Below are 20,876 nucleotides of genomic sequence, written 5' to 3'. Positions count from 1 at the left end.
CATTTAAAATACATGAATCTGAATCCAAAAATGGCATCTCTTCCATGTCTCCCACCTTAATACATTTATTCCCCCATGTTCTATTTCTTTATCTTCTCTAAATAATTTGTTAAATCCATCCACAATATATTGTTCTCCTCCTAATTCTTCCAATTTTCTGGCTACTTTGAACCTTAATGCACACCACTTCTCTGGTAGCAAAGCTTTCTGAACTTAAGCATAAGATATCCAATCATTAATATTATACTCATTCTCCTCTTTTCCCAACCCGTTGTAAATAACATCCCAGTATGAAGACTGGTTTGATGCAGCTCTCCATGCTACTCTATCCTGTGCAAGCCTCTTCAGCTCTGAATAAATATTGCAGACTACATCCCCCTTAATTTGCTTGCTATATTCATCTCTTGGTCTCCCTCTATGATTTTTATTTCCCACACTATCTTTCAGTACTAAATTGGTGGATTATGTCTCAGAACATCCCATATCAACTGATACCCTCTTCTAGTCAGGTTGTCCCACAAATTTATTTTCTCCCCAATTCTATTCAGTACCTCCTCATTAGTTACGTGTTCTACGCATCTGATCTTCTTTGATAGCACATGTCAAATGCTTTTATTCTCTTCTTATCTAAATTGTTTACCACCCATGTTTAACTTCCATACATGGCTACATTCCATACAAATACTGTCACAAAATACTTTCCAACACCTAAATCTATACTCAATGTTAACAAATTTCTCTTCTTCAGAAATGCTTTCTTGCCCTTGCAGTCTACATTTTGTATCATCTCTTTTTTGTCCATCATCAGTTATTTTGCTGCCCAGAAAGCAAGCTCATCTACTCCTTTGAGTTGACATCCCCGTCCAGAATCAAATGGTCATCTTTCCAGAAAACATGACTTTCAGTTTCCTCACAGGGCAACCAACAATAGCACCACCCTCCTTACTCCCACTCACTCCTGCTTCATTAACCAATTCATTGTCTCATACAATTTCATGAACATCTGTTGGTTCATTCCTACACTCAGCCAACATTTCACAATTTGTAACATCACTGCTACAAACATTCAAATTAACACCCACTCCACTTCGAATAGGCTCAATCTCATTACTTGCATAAATTTTCTCTTTGTTAAATAATGCACTTGTATCTTCCTCTTGCTTACAACAGTCTTAAATGCTATTTATAATTTTGCCATCTGCATCTACATTGTCTATTGTTTTTCCCCTGACAAGACTAATGGGTCTGGTTCCAATGTTTCAAAATTTTTTATTGAGCATAAACCCACATTGCCTCCACCATTTATTGGCTGAGCCCCTTCATTTCTATCGAATGTTTCCTCAGCATGGAAACTGGATTGATCTTTAAATCTGGTTTTATTCCACTGATTATCTTGCTCTCTTTTATTCCAACTCCTATATTTCTTATGCCCCCCCCCCCCCCCCCTCCCCCAAGAAAGAAACCTGTTATTTCCTATAATAGCATCCATATACTCGTTTCTGCACCCTCCCTATGATACTCACTTTTTTGTTGCATGGTCCTTTTCATTGTGTTGTCACCAGCCTTCCTGCAGACCTCAAGTGAGGCCTCAGTTTTCTGACTGTCTGTTCTCGAAATTAGCATTTGGTGCTCTCATCTGCCTTGCCCTCTATCTGTCTTTATCCCTTCTTTGCTCAAAACTGTCCCTTCTTCCTCCAAAATTTCTATTCTCTCCAGTAGTCTATTCCTCCAGTCCCTGTCTCAATTACTAGGTCCATTTCTCTCACCTCTCCATCTATTCTCATTGCTTCCCTTAGATTTATTACAGTTTCCCTTGTACTGATTTCCATCACTGTGTTCAACATACTTTGGCCTGTAACAGAAAGCCCTTTCCATATTTTCAATAAAGATAAGAAATTCTTCCCTAGAATCAGTTGGACTATGAATTAGTTCCCATTGTGGATTAGGCAATTTTCTCTTCAAATTTGAAACCTCTGTCAACACATTTAGAGGCCAACCAAATGAATCAATTCATTTAATTCCTTTACACAGAACCCCGTCATACTTTCCTTCCAACTTTTGTATTCTGGCCTAAATAAAAAAAAAAATCATTTTATAGCCTCAACTGCTTAGCTTGTGCCCAGTACTTATTTAGAAACATTGTCTTGAAATCTACAAATTACTCGGCATGCTGATTAGCACAGGTTTGAGCAGCTCCTTCTAACTGCGTTTTTATAAATTTTACTTAAGCACTCTCTATCGTACCAGGTACAAAACTGTCTTTGCAAGCAGTCAGGAAATTTACTGCTTGATATTTGTCCTCCCCACTACATCACCTGGTCTCTTCCTAATTAAGAATTCTGGAGCATTGTGGGTAGAATGTCTGGAGCATTGTGGGCAGGGCCCTCCAGCCAGTCAGGATTTTGACAATCTAAAATGCCAATTGGACATAATTTGGGACAATATCCCTCAGGAGGACATCCAAAAACTCTATCAATCAATTCCAAGTGAAATAACTGCTTGCATAAGGGCCAGAGGTGGACCAATGGATTATTCACTTGCTCAATTTGTGAAGCTCTTTCCCTTAAATATATCACCTAATTTTTCTGAAATTGTAATCATTTGTACATGCACATCACATCTACAATTTCTGTCCAATTTGGATAATTCCTTTGTGGTGCATAGTTCTTATGGTCTTAGAGTGTATATTCAAGATAACACCATTGACATGATTTCCATATACTGACAGCTGCTACATCCTGCAAAGGGACACAGACAGGGAACTGAATTCCAAAAACTGTTGTGGCAAAAGAAGTGCTCAGGTTGATGCTCTGACTTAACAGAGTATCTTGTTGCTGCAAATTCATTTCACTCTGAAAAGTTTTTTTGCGTGCAAGTCAGTTTCTGGAAATACTGCTGCAGGGGTCTTGCAATACAGATCACTTCCTAGAATGTAATAAACTGACGACAAATCTATACTTGAGGAATGAGTTTAAAACTCTCACAGGTGCTGCTCCACTTCTGCAATTCATGATTAAAAATAATTTACAGAAGCCTTTTAGTGAAACAATGAAACCGCTGAAAGTTATAATTACCGTACCAATGAGATCATCTGAGATGGAGCAATCTTTCTCTACCATGAAGAAAATAAAACATTTCTGCAAATTCTCTGCAAACATGTGCTCCCATTCACTAGGAAATCTTTACTTCTTTATAGAGAGAATGCCATTGTGAATGCAGGCTGTCACAGAGGAAAACTGTTGTTATGAGGTGGAGCCATAAGCAAATTCTGACTACCGTATTTACTCAAATCTAAGTCGCACTTTTTTTCCGGTTTTTGTAATCCAAAAAACCGCCTGCAGCTTAGAATCGAGTGCAAAGCAAGCGGAAGTTCTGAAAAATGTTGGTGGGTGCCGCCACAACTAACTTCTACCGTCGAATATATGTAGCGCTACACAGGCATGCTTTGTAGGCACAAAAATAAATATTGGCACCAAATCCTCTGCGTCAGTAAATAAATTTTTTAAAAAATGGTGGAAGACGAGCTTTTTTCTCCGCCCTGAGTTTCGACCACTGCATTTTCATACATTATCCAATGAAGTAAATACAAATTCTGTATTGTTCATCTTCGAATGTAGCAGCATTTCAATGTACTACGAAAATCCGACTGGCAAGACTGTTTGGGATGTTTGTCAATATGGCCAACTCTACGTTCTGAATTTTTTCCTACCTGTGAGAAGAGATGGTTGCTAATAGGAGCTTTTATGAATTGTGAATCACATGCAGTATTCTCTTCACCATAAGAATAATACAAATACAAACATTTTGCCATTATTGTTTCGTGTTTGCTGCTATCTCATTTAAATCCTGTCTACCTAATAAACTACAAAACTAGTGTGAGACAACAGCATAGGCGGAAGAATATACATTTCATGTCATGTTTGTATTCATATTATTCTTATGCCTAATAGTGATACGGTCAGAAATGAAGCACAGCAATTGACTAGATTTTTAAATCTAAGGTGACTCTAATTTCTGTGCAGAATGTAATGTACTAAAGAGGCGTCTGCAAAGATCTTCAAACGAAGAAAAATTTTCGCTTAACTCTCGTTCAGAACACCTTCTATCATACGCAGTCTATTATTTGGTAAGCAGTGTAAGTAACAGCAAGTAGCAGTCTCCTGCCAATGTTTCACTAATGAGACTATTCCTCTCCTTTTTTTTTACACCTATAACAAAGAAAACGGCGCTTATCAGATCAAAGAAAAATAAGCAATCAATTCAAACCAGACGAAGCACGTGAGAAAGGAAGGGTACCCGTATAAATATGGACGGAGTGCCTGATACATAGCAATGGCTACCTGGTAAAGCTTAACTGCTAAGATTATGACTCGAACCAAACTACTGTAGCTGTATCGTCATTCATTCGACCTAAATTGTGTCTCATATTACAATGGACCAACTTTGTTTCAATTTGGAGATGCGGCCTAAAACTTTCTCTCCCCTTGAATTTCAAGTCTCAAATTTCAGGTGCGGCTTAGATTCGGGAAAATTTTTTTTCCTTCATTTCGAGTCTCATTTTTCAGGTGCGGCTTAGATTCGAGTGCGGCTTAGATTTGAGGAAACACGGTATGCTTTCAAATTTCTGATGCAGTACTGTTATTTATACATAACCTGACAAAAAAAGTGAAGCAACCAGAAGGGGAGGAAAGAATGAAATAAAATTTCATGGGCTCAAAGGGTATTTCATTGATTACAAAATGAAGTCTTACAAAGAATTTGACAATATGAGTCAACTTACCAGTATGATTTTGGAAGCCCTTTGACCTGGATACATGCACATATTTGGTTGGGAAGGGTTCCACAAAACCACTGTATCATCTCCTGAGGCAAGCTGGCCCACAATTGCTGTAACTGATCCTTGACATACTGAATACTGGCACGGGGAGGGGGTTGACATCTGAACTGGTCCTACACATGTCCCACTGAGCACAGATCTGGGGAGCTTGCTGGCTCTGGGAGTACCTCAACATCATGCAAACAGTTCATAGAGACATGTGCAATAAGTTGATCGGCATTGTCCCAATGAAAAATGGCCCACAATACTGTCACATGAGAGGTAATGCATGAGGGTGCAGATTGTCTGTGACATGCAATTGTGCCATCCAAGTTCCCTGAATCACTACGAGTTGTGACCTGAACTCATGCCTGATGGCTCCCCACACCTCGATGCCAGGAGTAATACCACTGTGGCTCTCCAAAACAGTGGAAGAATGTCACCTCTCCCTAGGTCACTAACATACTTGTTATGATGGTCATGTGGAGGAGCGCATTATTGCAATTCACTGCTGAATACAATGTGATGCCATTCATCAGCAGTCCATGCTTCCCAGTCACAGCACCACTCTAAATGCTGTTGTTTGTGTTGTGCTGTTAATGGCTTCCTAAGTATGGGAGAATCATTTCCTATCTGGCTGCTGCTAATCTCTGACTTATGGTACAGAATGACACAGAAAGTTTCTGGGATTCCATTACTTGTTATTGGATGGCAGATTCAGATGTGAATGGGTTACAATGTGCTTGATGCACAATACTGTGATTCTCCATTGTGGTAGTCAAACAGAACCTTGACTACAAGTATGCTTGCCTCCATCCTACAGTGCAGTCTATTTTTGGGCCACCGTCACTCCAGAATGCTCATCACATTTGGCAGGTCAAATGGAGATCTACAATGAGGCCCTTTCAGACTCGGATGCTGATGTGGCTGTCTCTCATGAGTATGTGGTATCTTCATGTCCTTCACAGCAATCACTTAACATCTGACACTGTTCACAGCTCTACCATACCCCAACAGATCTGGTAACAATACTAAATGTAGCCTAAATATCACTTATCCTCTTTGGAGACCATTCTACTTGTCACAGAGAATTGCAGCTCTAGTAATTTACATAACCACTGATAGTAGGTATGTGAAAGAAGTTGCATTAATGTCTGACCTATCTTCTGAGTGCTTCACCTTTTTTGTTGGTTGGTGTATAATGATTTCCTCTTTTCCTTTTCATACATTAGAGTTCATATTTTCTCCAGTCTCATACCTTTCAGTTCTGCTCACAGATCAAAAAGGAACAGCTATGAAAAAAGTCATCCTATAGAGTATTTTTTTCCACTCAAATCTTAAAATGGTAATCAACATAATGTTATTAGTTAATGCTTACTTCATGGCCTTGTGGGTTTCATGCTGGTCAAGAACTATCCTGTTCAGTGGCTTGACAACTCCCTTTTTTATACCTTCTTTTACTTCCCTATGTAATCTCAATTTCAGGTCATCATTTAAGTCAAATAACTTGTTACATGATATTCCGTAGTATGAAATACTCCTTAGAAATGGTTTCATTCCTGTGAAAAGAAACAGCATAATGTAAGGTAATTTTAATTTTTAAAGTAGAAAAAATGTTGAATGAAATGATTAGTGAACTGATGTAGTGATGCACTTTTCTAATATAAATTTCTCTTCATAAATTTTTAAGGAATGTTGTGAGATGTAATAGAATTGTGCTGAAAATCAATTAACCTACTGTAATGCCTACCTGAGCTCTCTGATAAATTAGTAAAAAGTGTATTTACACAGTTTTTGTCTTATTTACTTTGTGGTGCATAATTTCCAACCAGACAAGTTTCGCCAGGGTGACAAAGAATAGAAAAAGAAAGAGAAAGTACACTTGTGTGAAGGATGCCACTGAAATTTCTCTTTCATATTAATACAGATTGAAGACATCAGGACTGAGACAGCCACATGGTAGGGAAGACAAGGGTGGGAGTTGAAGTAATGGACTTAATATACACTTTATCTTGTGAAAGGTATCATTCTTTACTTTCTTCACTGTCCTACAGCGATCTGACCAAGTGAGATGGTGTAGCGGTTAGCGCGCTGGACTCACATTTGGGAGGATGATGGTTCAAACTCATACCCGGCCATCCTGATTTAGATTTTCTGTGATTTCCCTAAATCGCTTCATGCAAATACTGGGATGGATTCTTTGAAAGGGCATGGGCGACTTCCGTCCCCATCCTTCCCTACCTCAATGGGATCAATGACCTTGTTGTTTGGTTCCCTCCTCCAAATCAACCAACCTATATGGCTGCCTGAAAATCTGTGGCTTTTTAATCAATCACTTGATGTCAAGTCATTCAGAGCTCTTTCAAATAATGTACAATATGTTTCCAGAGTTTTCCACTGAATTAATATTATCCTATTGACTTCTTTTTCATTGAACATCATTGATTTTTATAGCAACTGCAATTTAATTACAATTACCATATCAGTTACTAAATGACTTTGATCCTAAATTAAAATTAAAATAATTTATACACAACTACCTTGCAGTTTGTAGAAAACCACTTGTTTTTTCCTTGTGTGTGTGGTGGGAGAGAGAGAGGGGGGGGGGGGGGGGGGAGGTGTTAAAGTGTAAAAGAAAATTCAGAATAAACATAAATAAATCATAAAGTATCAATACTATTTGTAGAAAAAATCTACATAAATGAATTCTAAATTCAACACATTAATCTGTCAAAATAGTAATCTAATTAATATTAATCAATATCATAAAAAATATTTCAACCATATGGTCCTTTCGTACTAATATGGATTAATAATCTTAGGATAGAAACCGACCTGGCTCACGCCGGTCTGAACTCAGATCATGTAAGAATTTAAAGGTCGAACAGACCTAATCACTGGGCTCCTGCACCCAAAATTTTTCTTAATCCAACATCGAGGTCGCAATCTACTTTGTCGATATGAGCTCTCAAAAACAATTACGCTGTTATCCCTAAGGTAACTTAATCTTATGATCATAAATTATGGATCAAAACAACAAACATAAATAAATGATATAATAATGAAGAGTTTATTTATTCTTCATGTCACCCCAACAAAACATCATCATTAAATATAGAAAGACAAACAAAAAACTATATAAAAGTAAAATGTTAAGCTCTATAGGGTCTTCTCGTCCTAAAGAAGAATTTAAGCCTTTTGATTCAAAAGTTAAATTCAAAAACTTATTAAGAGACAGTTGATTTCTCGTCAAGCCCTTCATTCCAGCCACTAATTAAGAGACTAATGATTATGCTACCTTTGCACGGTCAAAATACTGCGGCTCTTTAAAAATCCGCTCAGTGAGCAGGCCAGACCTCAAAGTATTTTCAAGAGGACATGTTTTTGATAAACAGATAAACAGAAAGAAGATAAAAAAATTCAAAGATAAAGGTAAAAAACTTTTTCAAGCTAAGTATATTAACTTATCATAACGAAAACGTGGCAATGTACCCCGGACTCAAATAAAGCCAAAGGATATAAAAGCAAGCTTAAGTGGAACTATTAATTACAATTATTATTTGATCAATCATTTAAATATTTCTACTCTATCTCCTTCTTCATGCCTAAGTGACTAATTCTAGCTATGAAGTTTAAGTTCCCTGTTTGTTCCTTTTTAAATTTAACTAGATGGTATCTATATTTTTCTTCTTTACTACCTCAAATTAAACTACAAATTAAGATATTTTGAGCACCACATCCAATTCCAACCAAGTTTTGCTGACAGAAGCTAAATATTAACTACAATAAAACATACTTGTCCCATTTCTTCACAATTAAGATGCTTCTTAGTGCTTAGCAACTGACAGAAAAACTGCTGAAGTTTCTTCTTTACCAGTAGTGTTACTGGGTCAACCAGTGTTTGTTTCATTTTTGGAAAGCTTAGTTCTGCATCAGTACACTAATTCCCACAGCATAACCCTCAAATGATATTTATTCTTGTTTCTGCAGATAACAGTTTCATTCAGTTATTTCTGAGATAGATACTGTCCTTTAACCTCCTCTGGATGGCAAATTAATAAATAAATGCTGAAGTTTAGACTAGGCAAAGATGGAGAAACACATTAACTTTACTTGTTTCAAAGAAACCATCTTGGTAGTCATGTTAACCAATCTAGGGAAACCATACAAAACCTTAATCTGGATGGCTAGACTGTGATTTATGTCCTGCTTCTCCTGAATATGAGTCCACTATCAGTGGCTTAATCACTGCACAACTTCCTGTGCACCTAATTATTTTAATTCTGCAGTTTCTTCCATTAAAAAAGCAAATGCTATACTATCTTTAAGAAAACAAATTTTGATTCAAATCTATGCTATTTTACATTTGTTTCTCATGTTATCATCCAATAAAATTTCTGTCTGAATGGAAATTCCTAATGAAGATCAGGAGAAACATCCTATGAATATAAGTAGAAGAGAACTAAATGCTAACATATCCCAACAGCATAATTTCCTGTACAGTGGCTAGAAACTTACCTAATTTGTGATTTTTGTCAAGGTCTGCTTGTGCTAGCTGGATAAAAGTTCCAAAGTATTCAACACAAAATAGTGAGTGTTCCATCTTGTCTCCCGTGAGTGTGTTTATTACTAGTGAGACACCTCGTCCTTTGGTTGTAAGGAGGATGTTATTGTATACTTTTCGATCATCGTAGCTGTAGATACAGTCATCATTTATCTGGATACATGATGGATAAAAAATAATGTTAGTGAAAATTCAGACACTATTCTAATGCTACATTGTCAATATTCACATTATAATGTGTCTTAAATCTTATTCATAGCATAGGAATACAACAAACACTACATTACTGATGCACTGTTGTTGGTCTTAAGAGTGACGTGATACAAGTTGTCCAAATACCAGTTTCATCATCTGAAAGTATGGGTTCTGACCACAGTCAGTGTCAATATTTTTGTCTGTAGCTCAACATGACTATAATATCTTGTTATACCTTGCAAGTATTTGCAACTACTTGGTTGATGAACTGTTTATCAGGTTGAAAAAGTTTGGTTTCATATTTGAAGTTAATTTTATTATATATTAAATATTTTTACAACTGAATAGATGCACATCTGCCTGTGCCACATCAAGGCTGAGTGAAGAATAGTGTAAGTCATTTTTCCTTCAATGTTACTATTGTATTTGACCTGTGATTAATTATTGATAATGAACTTAATCTACATCTACATGGATACTCTGCAAATCACATTGAAGTGCCTGGTAGAGGGTTCATTGAACCATCTTCACAATAATTCTCTATTGTTCCAATCTTGAACAGTGTGCAGAAAAAATAAACACCTACATCTTTCTGTGGGTGCTCTGATTTCCCTTATTTCATTATGATGATCGTTTCTTGCTATGTATGTTGGCAGCAACAAAATATTTACATATTTAAAGGAGAAAGTTGGTGATTGAAATTTTTTAAGAAGATTCTGCAACAATGAAAAACACATTTGTTTTAATTATGTCCACCCCAAATCCTGTATCATGTCAGTGACACTCTCTCCCCTACTTCTTGTTAATATGAAATGTGCTGTTCTTCTATGAACTTTCTCGGTGTACTCTATTAATCCTATCAACTTCATAAGGGAGTAACTGAAATGTGAGATTATTGTCAATATTCTCAAATGTTTAAAAAACTGTCTACAAGAGGTTCTAGGGTCAACATCATGCATTGACCTTATTACAGACATTTGTGAAATAAACACTTTCATCCTCAAAGATGAGTTACTCTCAGTATACTAAGCCAAAGAATACTAGTGAATGCAAATATGAGACAGAAGTGAATTTTTCTGACTTTTCATCTAAAAAATCTGGTACTATGTGTAACCCATAAGTTACAGAGCATAGACGTTAAACAATTGTATGATGTGACTTCTGGTTAGGTTCTTATCGTTAACTCTGTTTTTTGTCCTCTAACAAGCTGATGCATCAGCAACTCTGTAGTCATTGTTTTCCCTTGACATTAAGTACAGTCTTCTTTTTGTTTTGCAAGATACTTTTATTCCATTTGTAATCCAAGGTTTTGAAAAATTTAACCTATTTGCTTTGATTACTTTCTTAGGGAAGCAGTTTTCAATGTGACCAATGACCATATCAGAGAAACAATTATATTTTTCATTTATCCTGGGTGAATTGTATACATCTTTCCAGCCTGTATTCCTCAAACAGTTTTTTATACCTTCAGTTCCTGTTTCATTTATTATTTGTACAGTTTTCCACTTCCTCTTATTAGTTGAATCAGACCCCACTATATTAAATGTAAGCAACTGGGACCATGATCTGAAAGGCCATTAAATATTGGATTTATACTATGGTTTGCTAGTGTGGGAGTATCTATGAAACTTTTATCTACAGCAGTGCTGCTGGTACCTTAACCCTGGTTGGGAGCTGTACTATGGGAATGAGATTATAAGGAGTGGTAAGAGACTCTAGTATGGATCTTGAGTAACTATCCTCCAGAAAATTTAAACTAAAATCTTCACTAGTTCATTATTTTTAGAAGTTAAGAAATTTAATACTGCATCAAGCTGTTTAGTGAATAGCTGGAAATTACCAGTTGGAGCCATATTGTGACTATAATTATTTTTCTTTCATGTGTTTCTACTTGTGTGGCACATGCTTCAAAATGCTGATCACTACAGTATTTAAGAATGTCAGTATTTCTATAATTGTGATCCTTTCTAATGTAAGTGGCAACATCTCCTTCTCCATCTATTTTCTACAATACTTTGAAGCTAAGGTATACCATTCCATATTAAGCATTTCAATTTCACTACCTAAATGATGTTCAGAAATATAAATATTATTGACAGGCTTTGTACACTGTAGCTCATCTAAACAGATCTGAAATTCATTAATTTTGTTTTTTAAACCTCTGATATTCTGATGTAGTAAATTTACTGTTACTTTTTTTGTCTTCAAAAATATTATGCTTAACATTTTCAGATATATTTTGTTTCAATATTGAATGTGTAGATAATGAGCCTAACCTAAAAAAGTTGCAGTGTCCCCCCCTTAAAGAATTTGCTATCAACCTAGCCAGTATATCCTTCCCTATTCTATTGAGATGCAGGCCATGAGAAGTAACGCCCCATCTACCAATAGTGTCAAGAGTATCTTACAGATGCATAAGATAGTATTATTTTTTGTTTATTAGTGTGTTCTGCTTCGAAGTGAGAGCATAATAATCTCTGTTTTCCCACCATTCCCTAAATGATAAAATTAATCCAATGTGCAAATTAATATTTTTTATCTCACTTGTTACATATTTACCAACTGCAGCATTGTGTCTGTGATTCACCTAACATGTGACATAACAACTACAGTCCAAGATATGCCTCTCTTTTAACAATGTAATCTGTTACCAACGTACATACCACTGATTGGGACCATATGTATTTCATGACATAAAGCATTGACAGTGCAGAATTACACACAGCACATGTTTTGGAGTGATACATTCTAGGGTAATAGATATGGTGACATCATGGATACAGGCATGGTGTTATCATGGATAAATTGCCTATCATCTTGGACCATAACTACCAGAAACTATCTTATATTTCCAACAGTAGCTATTACTTCACAAAAACTGAAGGAGCTCAAATCTAATATTTCTTCACTACTGGCACTATATCTGAATGAAACAAAATGCAAATAGCTCAGTTCAAAAAACTTAGATCTTATCCACAGCACAGCTTAAAAACAAATCTTCACTGAGCTTCAATAGATATGCATGATATACAATGATTGAGAATTCACATGATGATATCCTCCAAAACTTTATAAACAATGGAAGCAACCTACACCCAGTAAACTAAGAATACATCAAATACCTCGTAATTTAGGAAAAGACAGATTGCCACTTACCATCAAGATGACACATTAAGTTATAGACAGACACAATTAAAAGACACTTATACATAAGCTTTTGACCACAGCCTTCACCAGAAAAAGAAAGAGAAACACACACCATTCATTCACACAAGCAAGCACCCCTCACACACAAATGACCCCCAACTCCAGCATCTTGGACCAGAATGCAACTGTCACATGGGATGGAACCAGCAATCTGGAGCAGTGGGGTAAGGGAAGGGATAGCACTGTATTGGTGGGGGGAGACAGAAGCACTGTCAGGCAGAGTGTGCAGTGACTAGACTTCCAACAGGCACAGTTTTGGGAGGTTTGAGACAGGAAGGTGGAGAGGTGGGGAAAACGGAGTGAGAAAGGGGAGGAGCAGGAAAGCATGGGTGTGTGCAATGGCAGAGGATAATACCCAAAAAGGGTGGGAGACAGAATTGGGAAGGATATGACTGGAGAGAGGGGGTAGAACTGTTGGGTGGAGGGTGTGGGGCATTTGTTACTGTAGGTGAGGCCAGAATAATTACAGGAATGGAGAATGATTTGTAAGGATAACTTTTATCTGCGCAGCTCAGAAAAGCTGGTGGTGAGGGGGAGGATCCTGATGGCTCAGGTAACAACTGAACCACATCCTATGCCATGCCGTGAAATGAGCAACATCCTATACATGATTCTTCCCAACCCTCCTAAAGTGGTGTCCGCAACATTCTAGTCCATCCCTAAGCCACTCCCAATACTAGCTCTTTGACACAAGGATCACATCCCAGACCCTGTCACAGGCTCATCTGTGGCATCAGATGTTGGACCACCTGTGTAAGCAGCCATGTCATGTACCAGCTCTGCTGAAATCATTGCACAGCTTTTTATACTGAGATGACAACCAACCACATGTCCACCAAGATTAATGGCCACTGTCAAACTGTGGCCAAGAGCAAAGTAGACCAACCTGTGCCACAACATGCAGTTGAACATAATAACATAATATGCTTGATTTCAATGGCTGTTTCACTACTGAAGCCATCTGGATCCTCACCTCCACCACAAGCTTTTCTGAATTGCGCAGCTGGTAATTATCTTTACAACACATTCTCCGCTACTGTAATTATCCCGACCTCAACCTATGGAAACATACTGTCCCCACACCCTCCACTCAACAGTTCCACTCCCTCTATCTTATCACCTGTTCCCCATTCTTATCTCCCACTCTCTATGTGTGCCACCCTCTGCCAATGCACCCATCAATCTTTCCCTGCTCTTCTCCTTTTCACTGTTTTCTGCACCTTCCTGCCCTGCAACTTCCAAACACTGCAACTTTTGGAAGTCTAGTCCATGCACCCCCCCCCCCCCCCCCCATTTGTACACTGCTATCCATCCCCCTTTCCCACCCCCTTAAGACTGCTACTTCCATTCCACATGACAGTTGCATTCCAGTCTGAGCTGCTGCAGTTGGCAGTCATGTGTATGTGAGGTGTGCCTGCTTGTGTGAATGAGTGGTGTGTGTTTCTCTTTGTTGATGAAAGCTGTGGCCAAAAACTTATGTGTATGTGTCTTTTAATTGTGCCTGGCTGCAACTTAATGTGTCGTCTTTGCAGTAAGTAGCAATTTATCTTTTCCTAAATTGTTGATATTCCAACCTGGAGTTCCTTTGTTTGAAATACTTCACCTCTGTACCTTATAGAACTTCACATCATAAAGATTTTGTGTCAGTTACAGGACTGTATAGATCCAAAACTTAAAGTTATTTACTATCATTATTACTTATGTCTTGCATCATTTGGACAATTTTCCTGTGATTTCCTCAGTATGTAGTCCTCCTTTTGGGCAATTAAATTCAATCTGAGACAAATTATGCCAGTAACCAACTTGGTGATGGAGAGAAAGAAAAGAAAAGTTTATACATTTCCTTTTGATACATGTTTCCTGAGAACTGCGAGATATTTCAAACCTGTAAAGTGTTATCCTTCACCACCTGGAATACATCTAAACTCAGTGTTTTTAACCTAGTGATGAATCAGCTCTGTTAAGCAAAATGTAATACAAGATTTAACTACAGCAGCATTCTTCTTTCAGTTACCTCTTACCTGTGGAAATGTCTGTTTCAGGATAGTACGCTCCTCATCAGAACCCACAGTTGTCCACACTTTATAGCCTTCTTTCAAGGCCACATTTATGGTAGCTACACCAAATGGTGTGCAACCAGAATGAATAAGTATTTTTTTATCTGGATCATGATTGGTAACGTACAGCTTTATTGAGAAGTATGCCTGGAAATACCAAACAAAAGAAACTTTAACTACGCCATGCCTGACATGCTTTTCATTTCATAAATCCATTATGAGAAAATAATCAGGGAGGTAAAAACAAAAATACATGTGATTTGCCATTTGTTGCAATGTTTCTCTCATCTGCAAACAAAAACAAACTAGGTATGAGGTAATGTTATGATGAAATGTCATTACACTACAGAAGAAAAAGTTATGACTCTATGAAGAAACCTTGCGAGACTCCTCATGAAATTACTTCCTGGTTTGGTGATACACATATTTTGTTATTTTCAGTTGAATTTTCACAAAAGAGTAACTGAGATTGGAAGCATCAGGAACACACAGCACTGTAAAAGGTTAATAGAACTTACAGGAACTTTTTAACAATAAAAAGCAGCACTATTTGATATTATATAATTCTCACAGCATTTTTCATGTTAATGCAGCATGATCAGCCTTCTGGAAGCATAATATTCTTATCTGACAAAAAACCTACAAAAATACATTTATCAATAAGAATCTGCCTGGCAAAATACATCATACCCACAGTCAAAAAAGTAATTCTTAAATAAGAAGATATGCGATGGATGAGGAAGCTGTAGAATAATCTTGTGATACAATTTGCAACAATTCTATATGTGAATTTCTATCACTGTTACTCACTATTGGTTTCTTTCTTAGCAATGCATGTTTTGCCCTGAGGGCTGTTTGTCATATTATTGATAGAAAATTGTTGCTTTGCCATACTTTCCACATTTCCATTCTGTACTCTCCTATGGTATTATCTTCTGGTGAAATGCTACAAGAGTTGAAAAAGTCTTCAACTACAAAAATGAGCAGTGAGCCTAATATGTGAGGTCTCTACCAGAACATGTTGCACATGCCTCTTTAAGACTCTCAGGATATTTATTGGATACAAATCAATATATATACTTACTGATGATGTTTGTAGCCAGTAACAAAGAATTATTCCAGAAAAACTGTGATATTCACAAGCATAAAGCAAGACAGGGGAAAAATTTCCACCTAGGCTCTGCAACTATCACAAAAGTCCATACAGGAGTAACTGAATCAGGAATAAAATGATACAACAAGCTTTGCATCAATATAAAAAAAGGAAATTAATAAAATACAAGTATTCAAAAGAAAACCAAAAAGTTCCTCAGAGAACAAACTTTTTATAAAATTAATGACTTCCTACAGTAGCAAGGCCTCTTTCAGTAAAAATAGAGGAAACCATTTAGATTTAAAAAAATTAAAAGAAAAAAATACTCTTAAAAGAAAATCCTTACTTATGTCTTGAAGACAAAATTTTGTATCCCTAGCAAAAATTATAATTATAAAATCTAAATTTATTTATATCATAGGTTAAAATGTGTTCTACCATTTATTCCATGCTGTCAAGTATTTACTTGAACTTACTTATGCGATGAGGATAAAAATTTTGTATTTTAATTTGAATCAAAATGAGAAAAAGTAAATTTAAGTATTTATTTGTGGCACTGGGATAAAAATGTGTCCTTCCTTTCATCCTGCTATTATGAGCATCCACTTGAACTTATACTAGTGAAATTCAGTTGGTAATATTACCCACAACCAATTGTTCATCAAAAATAAATATTTCTGTGATATATAAATTGTTCACAATGACTTTGTATTATGTCACTTGACTTGTCCTATATTACTAGTACACCATTTGTACTTGTTAAAGAGTTGTAAAATCTATTTTTTTGTCACTGTGGCGTTTGATCCAATCCATACATATATTATCAACTCCATTTTCTTTTCCATCTTAACTGAATTCAGTCCCTCCTTAAGTTCTTTCACAGCAAAAGGCATTTGGGATGAGTCAACTTGTACATAAACAGCTAAAAGCAACAACTTTTTAAAAAATCATTACTTTTCCTCTTATAGTACTTAGCTGTTGTTTCCTCTATTTTTTCAAACAAAATATTTATGTAGCTTTACACAAACTAAAAGCTGACTTCTTACCGACATAGTCAGGATCTGTTTAATTCAAATAAGAGTTTCATGGAATTTAGATCCCTAAGTCCAAACATTGTGATAAATTGTAGAAAGAGCAGCTAATGTGGTATTATTTCATTTTATTTTTCAAAATTCATTGCCTGGTGCTCACAAGTAACATATTACAGACTTTTACATCAGTGTAACACTCCATTCTGAATTCTAGTTAGGGACGCATAGTCTGTATGAATGTCCTTACTGTCCTTGAGCTCCTGCATCACTGGATCACATCTCAACCTATCCTTGAGCTCTCTGCCTCACTGGACTCTTATCTTCAATCCATCCTTGAGCAGTGCTCTACAATGATAACAGCCTCACAGACTTTGTTTGAGTAAGAATGCTCCAGTGGAACACCAGTGGCTACTTTCAGCATGAGCCAAGTAGTGCGAACAGACATCCCAAGGAAACTGTGTTACTATATCCTGTTTATTACACTTAATAGAAGTGCATTAGTTCCTCGCTACCTCAGCACATCAATAGTAGTGTGTTGTTCCCCTCCAGTGACAATCGCTACAGTTTCAGTGAGGATCACAGCTGGCACAGTTTAGTAATAGTTTTCTGTATCAAGGGTCAAAGTTTTAATATCCTCATTCCACCTACAAAGACAATGAAGATAATTGGCTTAAGGATTACTCCCAATAGTTACTATCATCCAGACTTTTTGCCCTTAAGTACATGAGCAGAGCTGCCTTCCATACCTATACACTACTTTACATTGTTGCTGTTTTCTCAGGGCATATGTTCTAATGCCCACTGTCCCCTTCCAGTATGTCACTACAACTGCACATGTATTGGCACACTTACTGCTTCACTTACATGACTCTGATATTCTATTACAGTAGTTAACCCACCCAGTTGCTGCCCTCACCATGGCATGGCATGGACAACACAGCCACTGCTACCTCAGGAATTCAACAAAGAGTTAGAACCATGGCCCACCTCTCTCATATAACTGGAATAGTATTTTATGGCCTCTGCGATTCACAATGATACTCCACAATGAGCTTTTCTCCTCTCCTACACAGGTGCTCCTGTCTATCGCAGTCTTGGTTCCACAACTCCGGTGCAGATCTCACTACCATGTTCTTCATTCTTTTATGGGACCAACTCAGTGTCTGTTATAAGACTCTTCATGCTCCTGCACACACTCACTATTCTGAGGCACCTCCATTAGTACCACAGGAATCATTTGTCATCCTGCCTACAACTCCAATTTTGCATAGTGACAATCTGTGACATCCTCTATGCTGCTTCTCAGCTCCCTGTCTGTTCTTAATCCTTATCATTAGTAGGCGTCTCCACCACCAGTACATATGCCTCTGGTGCATCAGTCACCAGTGCACCCTACACTTGTCCTTCCAACACAAAGGCAATGGTGACAATGGCACTGGCACCAGGACCACCAGCTCCCTGGCTCCATCAGTCTCCTCAGCTCCACCAGCCTCTTTGGCTCTGCTGGCCTCCAACTAGAATAGCCACTCACTTCATGCTATTGCACTGTTATCATGCAAGCGATGTCACAGGATGCAACATGAATTCTGACAATCCACGACCTGTGCTGCCTCTGCTCAGTCATCTCTCCAGAACTCCTCAAGCACAAGGTCCCCTGTGCTGTCACAGGGCCCTCTTCCATTGTACAGAGTTGCAGCTACTCCTCAACTGCGAACATTACTCAGGCCATTAGCAGGATTTCCTGCCTTCCATCTGTGAACTCCTGGACATTTTGATGCAAACCCTCACCATACCTTGGTGGAGAAATGCTGTACCCCAGGATACTACCTGTGATATAGCCACCAAATGTACAGTGACATAACACAGGTTGCTGAAGCTCTGGCCCACTAACAATGCTATCTCTGGAGATCAGATGTAAACATGCAACAATAACACAAACATGCCGGGTGGTTGTCAAGCGAATCTCCAGCAGCCACCATGGTACTTTGTGGTGCCAGCCTCATCACCAGAGACATAAGCAGTGCTACAAACAGTGGTATCATAGTTTCACTTGCTCACTTCTGTGAGTCATGTGTACCTCAAGCACCAAGCCGGTATTTGTCTGCCAGCAGGTATTTAGGTTGCCGCTCAACGCTCTGCAGTCAGTTCACGCTCCATGTTATGCTGGATGTCTCTAGAGCTCATCAGTTAGAGTTCAGATTGCCAAGCCAACAAGGAACACCTCACTACAGTGTCCACAGACTTTCAAGTTCACTGCCTCATTGGACTTTATCTTCAATCCATCCTTGAGCAACCTACCACTCATTGCCAACCACAGCCTCACAGACCTTGTTCATGTAAGAACATTCCAGAACAATATCAGTGTCTGACTGTCACCCTGAAACAAGTAGTGCAGACTTTCATCCCAAAGAAACTGTGATTTTTTTTACTATATTTCACTTATTACACTTAATAAAAGTACAATAGTTCCTTGCTATCTGGGGATGTCAGTAGGAGATGTAGATATTTTCAGTTCTGGACATTGTATGTGTTCTTTTACCAACTTCACAATATGCTTCCTTCATACTTCTATAAAATAAATACTTTTTTTTTTTTACTTTAGCAGCAGTGCTGCAAGAGAGTAAGACGTCGGCCAGTACTGTGTAAAAGTGTGCAAGCAGCATTGTTTCCAGATCGACACAATAAGAGAGATCTCTGAGTACAAAGCAGGCAGAACTGAGCTTCTTGTTTAACTTATCCACAGAGTGCCAAGAGAGTTTATTATCTATCTGGATGCCTTGGAACAGTAGTTGCATATTGATCTCAGTACCTTTAAGCACCTCTTATTTGTTGGAAATTCTGTAATATGAATCTTTGTAAGACTAAGGGTTAAGCTGTTTTGCTGTGAACCAGATGTAAAACAGCCCCATTATTCTGTAGCTGTGTATGATATAGATGTATCAGCACTTCATCAGTACATTTATATCATCGAGCTACATCACAGTTTTTGAAGTTTTTTCAAATGTCCTGCATAACTTACTTAAGTAACTCAAAATGAGTAGTCAGCCAAGCAGCAGACCTTATGGGACAACATTTTTTTAATATCTTCTCATCCAAAATTTAAACATTATCTCTGGTGTATTATTTGTTAATGTGACATTCAGTTTCCTACTGTTAAATTAAGATTCTGTGCAACAAGGAGATGCCTTGAATGCCATACCATTTCTGTTCTGATAGTAGAACTTTGTGATCTATACAACTGAAGACTTTAGCAAGATCACAGAAAATGTCAGCAGGATAATTTTTCTTGTCTAGTTATATTAGATATAGTTTATAGATATCATATATTGCTTTCTCAGTAGGAAAGCCTTATAAAAGCCAAACCGAGTTGTTTAACCTCTGAGAGAGATGGTCCAATATTCTGTTGTAATCTATCTTCTCAAAAATGTTTGAGAAACAGGAAGAAGGGAGATGAGTCTACAATCAGACATCAGTTGCTCTTCTTCTCTTTTATAAATGGGTGTTACTACTACATACTTCTGTATTTTAGGAAATACATCAAAAAGGTAGATGTTATTAAATCAGTTCAAGATATTAGTACTTTGACTGAAATACCATCATAACTAGAATAGTTATCATCTTCTAGTATCTTAATGATTTTTGTAATCTTTCATAATAGGTGATTTGGCAACACTGATGTATGGTGATGGAATATGTTATGGCTGTCTAAGAAGTCTAATGGATCTCCTCCATTTGGCAGTCAATTTTTGGTCTTTGTGTTTTCAGCTGTTATCAGGAAGAACTCATTTAATTTAGTGACCAATGATATATGAGGTCTGATCAAAATGTTTCTGTTCAAAGGTTGTACAGTCCAGAATCAGTTTGCCAATCAGGCAAAATCATCATGAGCATTGGAGCAACTGATGCACCAGGT

At 37.4% G+C, this 20,876-nt stretch overlaps 1 protein-coding gene across 1 annotated transcript in view; it reads right to left on the bottom strand.

The window, feature by feature from the left end:
- Nucleotides 1-20,876, bottom strand: part of LOC126483828 (fatty acid synthase-like) — a 394,620-nt gene that overhangs the window by 61,772 nt on the left and 311,972 nt on the right. Inside the window, exons 26-28 of the mRNA XM_050107027.1 lie at nucleotides 14,804-14,986; nucleotides 9,335-9,533; nucleotides 6,195-6,375 (exon numbers count right to left, since the gene is read on the bottom strand). Of these exons, the coding sequence (XP_049962984.1) occupies nucleotides 6,195-6,375; nucleotides 9,335-9,533; nucleotides 14,804-14,986 (563 nt within the window). The remainder of the gene's footprint in view (nucleotides 1-6,194; nucleotides 6,376-9,334; nucleotides 9,534-14,803; nucleotides 14,987-20,876) is intronic.

The sequence above is a fragment of the Schistocerca serialis genome, chromosome 6, assembly GCF_023864345.2.
Source record: "Schistocerca serialis cubense isolate TAMUIC-IGC-003099 chromosome 6, iqSchSeri2.2, whole genome shotgun sequence".
NCBI lineage: Eukaryota > Metazoa > Arthropoda > Insecta > Orthoptera > Acrididae > Schistocerca > Schistocerca serialis.
Note: the sequence above shows the minus strand (reverse complement) of the source record. Positions and strands in the feature narration are given on the sequence as shown.